The 12,253-nt window shown below is 47.8% G+C and overlaps 1 protein-coding gene across 1 annotated transcript in view; it reads left to right on the top strand.

Moving 5' to 3' along the window:
- TRIO (trio Rho guanine nucleotide exchange factor) overlaps positions 1-12,253 on the top strand; it is a 349,468-nt gene that overhangs the window by 151,764 nt on the left and 185,451 nt on the right. Inside the window, exons 7-8 of the mRNA XM_081520842.1 lie at positions 656-847; positions 7,858-7,989. Coding sequence (XP_081376968.1) covers positions 656-847; positions 7,858-7,989 — 324 coding nt within the window. The remainder of the gene's footprint in view (positions 1-655; positions 848-7,857; positions 7,990-12,253) is intronic.

Raw genomic sequence — 12,253 nt, 5'->3', positions numbered from 1 at the left:
TTCTTTTGCAAGAAAAATGCCCTTTTTTTTAGAAAAAAAGAAAAAAGAAAAAAAGCTTTGTACCCTTATTTTTGCCACAAGTTACTGGACTCAGAGAGATTTCAACACAGTAGAAAAGCTCATTTAAAGTTGGAACACAGCATTGTTCTGTTGGTGCCCTGATTCACATTCCCTGGCAAATGTGGATCCATTTACAGGTTTCCTGTTGGCACCAGCAAGCTGACTTGGGCTTGTGTAGAAAGGACGGCTTGTTTTCACACAGAGTGGCCTCTGGTTGCCGCGTACAGCGTCTGTCTCTGGGTCCTTGAGACAGACTGCGGCGGTGGCTCCTGTAGTTCTGGGCGGCAGCTTGCCATCTGGACCCTTCTCCGGATGGGAGGCCAGGGCATGGGTCAGAGGGCATTGTGTGCATCATTTCTGTGCCCCTCCCAGCTGGTTCATCTATAATTCTGCAGTTTTAAAAACAGAAACTGAAATCAAGGCTTAGGGTTTATGGAAATCCAGATAGCAACACACGTGTCCTATTATCCACCTGGTGCTATTAGAATGTGACTTTTAAGTTCGTGAAAGGCTTCAGAAAGCACGCTCTGCATCTGTCGGAGAGGCACCCCACACACCCCGTCCTGACCAGCCCCCCGCTCTCGCCCCTCCACAGAACGTGTACGTGAACATCAACCGCATCATGTCGGTGGCCAACCGCCTGGTCGAGTCGGGCCACTACGCCTCCCAGCAGATCAAGCAGATCGCCAACCAGCTGGAGCAGGAGTGGAAGGCCTTCGCGGCCGCCCTGGACGAGCGCAGCACCTTGCTGGACATGTCGTCCGTCTTCCACCAGAAGGCTGAGAAGGTCAGTGCCTGGGAACCCGGACCCCGCCTGTCTCCCCCAGCCCCCTGCGTCCCCGTGGCAGAGCCTCGGAGACCAGTGGGGCGCTGAAGCTGCTGCAGACCCGGTGTGCCTCTGCACCTCCTTGTTTGTAAACACCTCCTTGTTTGTAAAGTGGAGGTAAAAGTAATGGACTTGAAGGGCCGTCTTATGGTGTAAATGAGGTTCACATTAGGGGCCTTGCACACGGCCTGTTGCCCAATCGGGGCTTGTGAGTGACAGCGGCTGTTCTTCATCCCCTTCTTTCTGTCCCTCCTCCTGTCCTCCTCCTCCTCCCTTGAGAATTCCAGTTATGAGACTTAGGCGGCAAGTAACAGACTGCCCGACTTGCAGGTTTGGGCACCAGGGGTCTGCTTGTCTCACAATCCAGGGAGGGGCAGCCCCCCGGCAGGACCACGCTATACCAGCCAGGGCCGCAGTGGAGAAGTGGCTTTGGGGTACGGTTTTCAGTGTCCCCCACTATTGTCAAGTTATTTCTATGGATTCAGACCTCATGCAAGGTTCACTTGCTGACGTGCTGGTCACAGTACCTTGTCTCGGGGGTAACGTGTGAAGTGTGCCCCTGACACTCCCCACACGCCCGCAAACAGGCACACCTGCCTCAGCGAACACACTCGGCTGGCAGCGAAAGAGAGGCAGTTGCAGTGACTCAGACGCTCGTGGTGGAAGCCTGGGTGGTGAGACTGCTTCTCCAGACGTGGAGGAAGCAGCTCAAGAACCTCTAGCCACTAGGGAGGCGTGGGGAAGGGACAGGTGGTTGCCTTAATTTGAAGGAAGAATACCGATAGAGCTTCCTCGGGGATAGTTATTTTGGGGGAAAAAACCTACATTCACAGGGATTCGCACTGATGCTTCTAAAAAGGAAATAGTGTCTTTCATCTAGAAACAGCCTTGCTGGGTGGGTAGAAGCCCCAGCTTGCCTGGCGTCTTGGCTGGGCAGCTGGAATGTCGCACAAGGCGCTAATTAGGAGTGATCTCAACTCTGGGAACCTTTAAAGTGTGAAACAGGAGAGGAAATGGAATGGGAGAGCAAGATGACAGAATCGTAATAGCCTCCTGTGGAAGCTGTGAGTCGGGACTAGCAGGTTTCAGGGTCAGGTTTTCCTGCTAAGTTTATGCATGAGCTAGCTTTATGATAAAGGAGACACAAAGCCCCCACACAGGAGCAGTTTGAGTTAAAGTACCAGGAGCCCCTTCAGCTTAACACAGCACTGTCTCCACTTCTGTGTGGCCGCCTCTGGTCCCGTCATGGTCAGGGTCGTGGTGTGTCGGTCACTGGACATTCCTGTGCTCAGGAGAAGAGCTGCATGGCCCCCGCCCATGTGCTGTCTGGGATGGTAGCATGGTGTGGGGTGCAGTCACCCCCTGGGCTGTGTGGAGGTGTGTGAATTGCTTGTGGGCCCCTGGAAAGGCCCATCGGGACGATGTGAATAAATGTGAAACCTGACAAGCTGGCTGGGGGACTCTTGGATAGGCTGAAGCATAAGGGAAGAATCTCTCTAACCATGGCAGAATCCAGAATTGCAGGTAACCCAGAAGATTAATTGCTGCTCTGACTTGCCTGAAAACAATGTAGAAATGTGGGTGCCATGGGGTTTTCCCCTCCCCAATGTTTTATTATAAAAAAATTCTAGACATGCAGCAAAGTTAAAAGAGCCTGGGGTGTTTTTATTTGGATAAAATAATGGCTCTAATTTAGGGCTTGAAGGAAACACAGCTAGAGGAATACATTGTTGAACAGAATTTCATGGGATCTTGCATGAGCTCTAACTGCTTGTGGGCTCCATCACTTCAGTGGCCAGAGAAGACACCCCATAGGACCCTGGGGACAGAGGGGGCCCTGAGAAGGACCACATCTGTGATGGGCCCTGACTGAGGCAATGCAGCTGCTCCCAGCAGCAAGGATGTGCGGACGGGGCCCTGGGACAGCTTCTGAAATGTTTCCTTCCCTCGAGTGCAAGTGTAGTGGGAGTAAGGTCTGCCTCCCCCTTCACTGAGATTCAGGGGCACAGAAGGTCACACCTACTGAGTGATTTTCCTCTTCCCAGGAGAGAGTCTCTGAATAGGTCACCTCTGTCCCCTCTTTTTAAATTCTCTGCCGACTAGTTATGCTTAAGCTGTTTTCATAAACTCACCAGGGATGGACCAGAACTCGGGCATCATAGATGAGGTTTCCAACATAGCCACCCCTTCGACCCTCCTCTGGAGCACTCGCTAAGGATTTAAATCTGATCGGGGTGATGTAGGGCTCAATTCTGTGACCCTGCGTTTGACAGTGTGGCTGAAGGAAGCCGCCTTCAGGGAAGGACAGCAGCTCATCTTTGTAGGGGGGTGTGCGTTGCGCCCCACCTGCTCCTGTGTCTCTGTGGGTGTTCTCATGTTGGTATTCGCTTATGGCTTTATACACATAAATGTTGAGGTTACAGCTAGATAAGAATGACGTTTCATAGACTGTGCCTTCCAGAGCTGTCTTGGCTTTATCCTCTCCTGCCCTCATCTCCTGTGAGGTATGGACGGGGTCAGAGTATCAGTTTACAGAACTGGAGACACGGCAAGGCTAGAAGTTTCTCTGGTAGATGATGTTTAGGGCTCTACTTTTTTTGGTCATGTGTTATATCCCTTTAGTAAGGAGCTTCATAGCAAAGCTGTTAGAATTACCTTGTTATAAATCAAAGAATTAAAGCAACTTGAATTTACTACACCTCAAAATCTCCAATTTTCACTATTTTAAAAAAATGACTAGAGCTCTACTGTCCAGTGTGGTAACCAGTGACCATCCTTGGCTGTTGAAGTTGCCCTTTATCTGTCCTGTGATTTTGCTGGGCAGAGAAAGGACCTCATCTCTCTTAAAGGAACCAGGAGAAGGGAGTGAGTTTATTCATAGTCAGGGAGTAGAAATGATGAAAGAAACAGTAGAGTAATATTTCCTAGAAATGAAAGCAGAAAATTAGGAAATTAGAAATAAGAAAGGAAACTCTGAACTTGGAATTCGTACGTGTATTATATATATATATATATAATTCACTGAGCCTTAATTTTTCCAAAGAGGAGAAAACCCCTCTAAATAAGGATTTTAAGCGTTTACATTCTAGGAAGTTCCTGTCCCTTTGTCTCCTAAATCTGGCTAACCACCTGTGTTCAGCTGACAGTCTATCAGGCACTCCTGGTGGGCATGAAATTCACTAGGCTGGACGATTTCAGCAAACTGGACGTTCCCGCTCTTAGCAGATGGAGGGCAGTGGCATAAACGCTTCTGAAAATAAGGCTGCTAGTTAATTACTCAGGCTCTCCTTTTAAAGCTTACGTATTAATCTCTCTTCCCTCGTCTGCCTGCCTCATGTTTGCAAACCGGCTGACCCAGCCTCCTGCCATCCTCTCTGAGCAGCGCTCAAGTGACCACTCTGCTGAGCATCAGAATCCCTAGCTCTGAAGTCGGCTCCTGGTTTGAGTTCAGAGGTGCCTAGAATTCCTTGCACTCTCCTGCCTCTCCTCCACGTCTGGCCAGATACTGTGTATTCACTCATTTGGTTTTGCTGTTTAGTTGCTCAGTCCCGTCCAACTCTCTGATCCCGTGGACTGCAGCACACCAGGCTTCTCTGTCCTTCACTATCTCCCAGAGTTTGCTCAGATTCATGCCTGAGTCAGTGATGCCATCCAGTCATCTCATCCTGTGTTGCCCCCTTTTCTTCCTGCCCTCAGTCTTTCCCAGCATTGGGGTCTTTTCCAGTGAGTTTGCTCTTCGCATCAGGTGGCCAAAGTATCGGAGCTTCAGCTTCAGCATCAGTCCTTCCGGTGACTGGTCAGAGTTGATCTCCTTTAGGGTTGACGGGTTTGATCTCCTTGCAGCCCAAGGAACTCTCAAGAGTCTCCTCCAGCATCACAGTTCGAGAGCATCAATTCTTTGATGCTCAGGCTTTATGGTCCAGCCCTCACATCTGTACATGACTACTGGAAAAACCATAGTTATGACTATATGGGCCTTTGTGGGCAAAGTGATGACCTTTGTCGGCAAAGGTATTTGGTTTACATTGGAGCATTTACAGCATCCGAGCCTCCGCTGGTGCTCTGATCCCACTAGAGTACAGTGGCCTATGTCTGCTGTCTTCCGTTAGGAAGTGTCGGGCCCATCGGGCTCTGTAATGGGCATCCCCCCGTCATTCCACGCCCAAACTGTGTTTGTCAGGATAGTAAGAGGTGTGTGTGTGTGTGGGGGTGGTAGTCAGGTTTTCAGACCAACATCAGAGTCCCTCCCCCTCCCATATTCACAGGGCACATTATTGTATCAACAGGCTCTAGGAGGTTCTATTCTGTGGGTACCCGTGGAACACCACACTTGATCCTAGAGTCTTTTTTCTTGGTAGAGCACCTGTTAACATCCTCCTCCTCCTCGGTTCTCCAGCGGGGATTGCTGCTCTGGTTCCTATCTCCTTTGGGTGTCGAGCCTTTCAGAAGACATTCAGGGCCTGGAGCTGGTCCTTTAAGGGTTGCCATCTTCTAAATCAAAGACAAAAACGGTGCTTGCACAAAAGTCCTTATAAAGCCGTGGTCAGGTTTCTTTCTGTCACTGGGATGTTTTAACCCAGTGAACTTAGATGTGCAGAGTCCTTTTTCTATGAGGTTTCCGTGTTACAAGCTGATGTGTCCTATGTTTTTGAAGGTAAGTATAATCAGTACTTCTCAGGATACTTTAAGAAATGATAAATAAGTTAAGTAACTGTCAGTTCAGTTCAGTCGCTCAGTCGTGTCCGACTCTTTGCGACCCCATGAATTGCAGCATGCCAGGCCTCTCTGTCCATCACCAACTCCCGGAGTCTACCCAAACCCATGTCCATCGAGTCGGTAATGCCATCCAACCATCTCATCCTCTGTCGTCCCCTTCTCCTCCTGCCCCCAATCCTACCCAGCATCAGGGTCTTTTCCAATGAGTCAACCCTTCGCATGAGGTGGCCAAAGTATTGGAGTTTCAGCTTCAACATCAGACCTTCCAATGAACACCCAGGATTGATCTCTTTTAGGATGGATTGATTGGATCTCCTTGCAGTCCAAGGGACTCTCAAGAGTCTTCTCCAACACCACAGTTCAAAAGCATCAATTCTGCGGCGCTCAGCTTTCTTCACCGTCCAACTCTCACATCCATACATGACCACTGGAAAAACCATAGCCTTGACTAGACGGACTTTTGTTGGCAAAGTAATGTCTCTGCTTTTAAATATGCTATCTAGGTTGGCCATAACCTTCCTTCCAAGGAGTAAGCGTCTTTTAATTTCATGGCTGCAATCACCATCAGCAGTGATTTTGGAGCCCCAAAAAATAAAGTCTGACACTGTTTCCACTGTTTCCCCATCTATTTCCCATGAAGTGATGGGACCAGATGCCATGATCTTAATTTTCTGAACGTTGAGCTTTAAGCCAACTTTTTCACTCTCCTCTTTCACCTTCATCTAAGTAACTGTAGGCATCCATAAAACTGCTCGAAGGTTTCTCTTTATTGATAGCCTCGAAAATTGGAGTTGACTATGTTTTAGCAGTGTTTTTGTCTGCTTTTGGAACACCATCCAAAAAATGCTTAGAAATATGCCTAAGTAGTCATATGTGTGTACATGGAAATGGGGAGAGGCATAATATAACTTTATTACTCCTTCTGTTGCCCTGGTGATGTCAGGAGGAACCATGGGGGAGAGTAATGAGGACCTTCCCTGGGGCCTGCCTCGGTGTAGTCATGTTTAAAGCCATGTGAAACCACGTGCCTTCAGATGACGCTTAATGCCTTGTGAATTGGTTTCCAGCCCTGGGATTTTCATGCAGATATTTTTCTGAGCCAATACATTAATAATAAAGGGATTTTTAGAAACAATGGTTACTCAGGTGGCTTGTCTAAATTTCTAAAAATGTCCTACGTACCCAGGAGGTTATTCTCATATATATTTTAAGAGAATCGTAGCACATTTCTCGTCTGGCAGGTCAGTCACTGTGTTTTAAATAGTCAGGCTCTGCATTCCCTGATGAGTGGAGAGACAGCGAGGAACTAGAGAAAAGAGGAGAAACCCAGGAAAATGCGTTATGTCTATTTATTTGAATTAGTGTTAATTGAATTCGCATCCTTAATTGAGCCTTCTGCTGCTTGTCTTTGACACTTCTCATGGTGGATGCTGTTGGGGTCTCCCTAGGAAGTTTGGGCATGACTTCGCAGCTGTTGATGAGCCCTGGCGTGGGGGTGGCAGTGGAGAAGGCTGAGGACAGGTCAGCAGCCGTGGCCCAGGACTGCAGGCTGCAGGCCCTTCCCGTTTCCTTGCACAGCAGGGACACCCCTCAGCCGCCCTACCCCCCGTGGACACAGCTCTGGCGTTTTGGCCTCCTTCCCAGGGTCTCCTTTAATTCCTGTGTGTATTTACTTTTGAAAAGGTAGCCAGATGGACCCTCTGGTCTTTGTACTGTTAGGTAGATGACTTCAGGAATCTTCCACTGCCTTTGTAATGAAAGAGGAGAGCAGGAGAGCTGGACCGCAGCTCTGGGAGTAGCTTACCTTGCTGTGCGGCTGAGGCTGGGGGGTGCAGGTGGACCGGGTGGCCATGCCCCCCATGGCCAGCAGCGCAGAGCAGATGGAAATGCGGATTCAACCGTGAAATGGGAGAATTAACCAGGATGCCTGAAAAACAGCCAACGCAGGGCAAAGGCGCTCCCAGGAGTGACCACAGAGCCACCCAAGGCTGTCATTTCTAATGCAGGTTCTTGGGCCCACCTCCAAACCTGCCTGAGGCTGGAGCGGGGGGACAGGGTGCTGGTTTGCAGAGTCCAGGAATCTGGTTTGAGAACCCAGGTCAGTGCCATTTGATACAGGGAGTCAGGCACACGCTCTTCCTAGACACTCTCTCAGCCACCCTTATTTCAAAGCCATGTTGAAAGAGGGCTACTTCTCAATATCATTTGCTGTTGGTAGACATAATCTTTTTTATTTTTTTTTTAAACTGCCCCAGTATATGAGCAACGTGGACTCGTGGTGCAAGGCCTGCGGCGAGGTGGACCTGCCCTCGGAGCTTCAGGACCTGGAGGACGCCATCCACCACCACCAGGGGGTGTACGAGCATGTCACTCTTGCTTACTCCGAGGTGAGTGCCCAGTTCTCCTGCGGTGGTGAAGCAACACTTTTATGTGTCATAACACTTGAAGCCGGAAAGACCAAAGCTTTGGCTAGCCTAGAATAAACGCAAAGTTCCGAGTTGACCTGCAGTTTCCTTGTGACTTCTGAGCTCCCTGGAGGGTGAGGCTGGTAAGTAAGAAAGGATGGAGGCAGATAGCAGACTCCACACAGCCCTGAGATGTTTGTGGATTTTTTTCAGAGTGCTCAGATTTTCATCTGTGCTAATAAAACAGAAATTTAACCTTTTTGACTGCATGCATTTAAGAAAGATATATATTACGTGCAATTCAGTCTAGTCAAACTCTGTTTGCTCTTCCTGAATGCACCTTTCTAGAAAAGAGGGAAACCTGATACAGTGTCGTGTTCTGCATGTCACAGCACACACAGTTGTTTTCAAGTGTGTGTGGCTACTTGCTGTTTTAGGAATCTCAGTGGAGCATTTTATAAACTCATTATTTAACATATACCTGCTTTATCTTCTGCCACCTTCTGTGCCAGGCTTTGCTGTCAGGCCATGATGTAACCCCTTATTGAATGCCCGCAGCTCTGGGACTGGGACCGTTCCTGCCCCCTCTTAGAGATGAGGAGGGGACAGCACAGAGGCAAAGTGGCCTGTGCCCGGTCCTCAGCTGTAGGAGGTGGAGCAGGGACTGACCCCAGGCAGGCTACCTGTGTGTTCTCAGCCACTGCTGTGCTCCCTCCGTGCCTTATCCCATGCTAGATGCAGCGATGACACCAAGTACACGCCAGGTCCAGGTGTATCAGTCTTGTCCACGCTGTGGTCATCTGACCCTTCCAGCCCAGTCTCCTTTTGTTTATGATGCTGGTTAAGTTCCCGGAGGTGAGTAGTGAGCGGGTAGGAGTTCAGTGTGTGCTTGCTTTCTGCATCTCTAGTGAGCATCTGTCACACTGTACGCTGATTGGAGAGATTCCTGTGAGACTACAGGGGGAAAATGCCTCAACCGACCTGGCGGAGAGCTGAGCCCAGAGGAGATATTTAGGAAACACAGTCAGCCTTCTGTTTCCGCGGGTGTGCGATGTGGATACACAGGGCCAGCTGTTCTAGGCTGTTTTATACAAGACACTTGAGCATCCACTGACTTTGGTGTCTGTGGGTGGGGAGAGTCCTAGAACCATTCTCCTTCATTACCAAGGGATGACTGTGTTTAAATCCAGATCTTCCTTGATCTGAACCACAGCCATACCTGTCAGAGTTGTCTGGCATTTGCTTTTCAGTCTTGACACATCTTGGTCTGCCAAGCAGTTGTCCTTCTCACGTCCTTGAGCCCAGGTCTCCTGACCCTGTTGTGTCCATGGGTGAATTAAATGGACATGTGGTACGCTACAGTATTTGCTTCAGAATGTGGTCTGATCTCCTGCCCATGAAAGTTGATATCTATGTATTTGTGTCTCTGGACACCTCTTTACTTAACAGGATCCCTTTTAAACACTATTCTGTGTTGTCATGCAATTAAAAAATAGTCAACTCTGTATTATGTTTCTTAATGTTGCATCCAGTGTTTACTAGGAACTGTATAAATAAGTGATAGTTTTTTTAAGAGTAAGAGTGAAAATTGAATAGATCTGTAATTTTGTAATCACATTGATTGATGAGGAAAGTGTGAGTTCCAAAAAAGCATACAGTTCTTTCTCCCAGTGCACCATCTCCATGGCGACATCTAATTTTGACCTGTAACACAGAAAATGAATGAATGACCCTGTTATCCCTGGTGTAATGAAGCCTTCACTCGTGCTTACTAATGATTTTCTCAGGAGCTGCTTTGATTGCAGTGGCTTCCAGATTACTGTGGGACTGAACAGTTTTCACACCAGGTGATTGGCACGACTGGGCTGCAGTCTTGGCCTGCACGGACTTAGCTCGGCCTCGCCTGACCTGACCAGTCTCATCCTCCAGCCCCGTGGCCAGGCAGCCTGGCCGCGGCCCTTGGCACTTCTGGCAAAGCACAGAATTCTCTCACCGTTTCCACTGCCTTCAAAAAAAGGGTCATCTTGACATGGGAACTTCAATTTACCTATGATGCAGTTTCATTAGATCGTAAATTGGCACTAATAGTTTAAAATAATCTGATGGCAAATAAACAGCTTCCCAAGCTGTGTCAGATCACAATTTTTAGCCTAAAACATGTTTGCAGCTGAGATGTGAATTCAAAGCGATGGTGATTGGAACTGGATGGACAGAGAAGACTTTCAAAGAAGGGATTTCTTTTTTCTTTTTGCCTTTTAAATTTTTTAAAATCTAAAATAGTTTCAGGCTGTAGAAAAGTGTTAGAGCAGAGAGCTCCCCCCTTGCCTTGACCAGATTACCCAGTTTTATGCTCTTTCTGTGCCCCCTGCCTCCCACCCGTCTCCAGCCTGATACCACATCACCACTGATACAAACAGCCATCCATCCAGTGGACCATCTCTGTCTCCCTGGTCCCAGCTACATCTCTCTCTTTCCAGCCCCAGAAGCATGCAGTGGACGTATCTTAACACTGAAACATTCCTCAGTCTTTCACTGTCCCGTGTCTTTGACAGTCAGAGATTCCAGGCCTTTCCTTCTGTAGCATACCCCTCAACCCCTCGCCCGTGTGGACTGCCTGGGCCAGGTGTCACCCCAGGGGCACAGGATACCAAGCCTTCCTGTAACTGACGGTGTTAACTTTGACCGCCTGGTGAGCTGGGTATCTGTAAGGTTTCTCCAGTGTAAACTCCCTAGTTAAAAATTCGTCTTGGATGAGCATGTTGTAGGGCAATGTACGGATATAACAGGAAACATTTGGATTTGAGGATAATGCCATGAGTGCTGGAGAGTGTCATGGGGATGGGAGACCCTCCAGGCTCAGCGTGGAGGGCTCTGCCCTGTTGGTGAGCTGCACCCTGCGAAGGAAGCGCCGTAGATGATGCTGGTTTGAGTCGATGCATAAAAGTTTTGAAGACGGACCACTGTTTCTTTAAAACATGCAAAGTGTACATTCATTTCAATAAACGACTGCCTTTATGCAGCTTGTGCGGAGAAGGCAATGGCACCCCACTCCAGTACTCTTGCCTGGAAAATCCCATGGACAGAGGAGCCTGGTAGGCTACAGTCCATGGGGTCGCTAAGAGTTGAACACGGCTGAGCGACTTCACTTTCACTTTTCCCTTTCATGCACTGGAGAAGGAAATGGCACCCCACTCCCAGTATTCTTTCCTGGAGAATCTCAGGGACGGCAGAGCCTGGCGGGCTGCCGTCTATGGGGTCACACAGAGTTGGACACAACTGAAGCGACTTAGCAGCAGCAGCATGCAGCTTGTGTATTTTGCCCACTTTGGTCACATCGTGGGAATACTGTCCTAGCACTGGGGACTTGATGGAGCACCACGTTCAGGCCTCACTGACCTGTCACAGGTCATACTTGGCTGTTGGTTTGTTGGGTTTTGCAGCCACCAGCAGTGATCTCCAGACATTGATCTCTTTCTTTAGATCAGAGCAACAGTCTGTTTGTGAGTGAAGGGGACTCCTGCTGGAGACACTGAGCTCTAATCAGATTTAGTGAGACGCGTAGAGACTCGAGTACTGGAATAGGAATAGGCAAGCCTCTGAGGTTTGGCAGAACTTTTCGGAGGGTGGTGCACAGGAACCCAAGTTATAGATCTTACGTGCAGTTTTGATTAAAAGTAAATAATCAAGAGCTAGACCATTGTTCTTGATTTTGAACAGTTAAGTTTCCTCTTAAATGTTAAGAACAAACATACCCATGATATGACTAAAATTTTAACCTTCAACTCCTTTTTTGCTTTATTTAGCACTTGCATTTTTCCTAAGTTACATTTAGGTATTAGAGTGTATTAGTTTGTATATTTATAAAATGTTACTTTTTGTAAAATGTAACTTCCACTGCCCTTCAAGTCACCCAGTACTATATTCCAAGAAAAACAAAGAGCAGAATGTGAAAAAATGAGCCAACTTGATCTTTTGAAAAATTATGGTATGTTAAGTCTTACTTTTTGATAGTAAATGTTGATTTTCATCTTTTACAGATATTGTCCCTTTGTGGGACAAGGTTTGACTGCCTGAAAGCTGACAACACATTTTTAGACAAAACATACAACTTAAGTAAATTAATTCACCTGGTTCTATAGTTAAAAAATTCAGAACTGTATCGTATACCATAAACTCATTTATACTGATTGTTTTAGTACTTAACATTATACGTGAATAATTTGGCTGCTATTTTCAATTTTTTATT

Source organism: Giraffa tippelskirchi, chromosome 8 (genome assembly GCF_054371585.1).
Source record: "Giraffa tippelskirchi isolate mGirTip1 chromosome 8, T2T-mGirTip1v1.2.pri, whole genome shotgun sequence".
NCBI lineage: Eukaryota > Metazoa > Chordata > Mammalia > Artiodactyla > Giraffidae > Giraffa > Giraffa tippelskirchi.
This window is presented reverse-complemented; position numbering and strand designations above follow the sequence as displayed.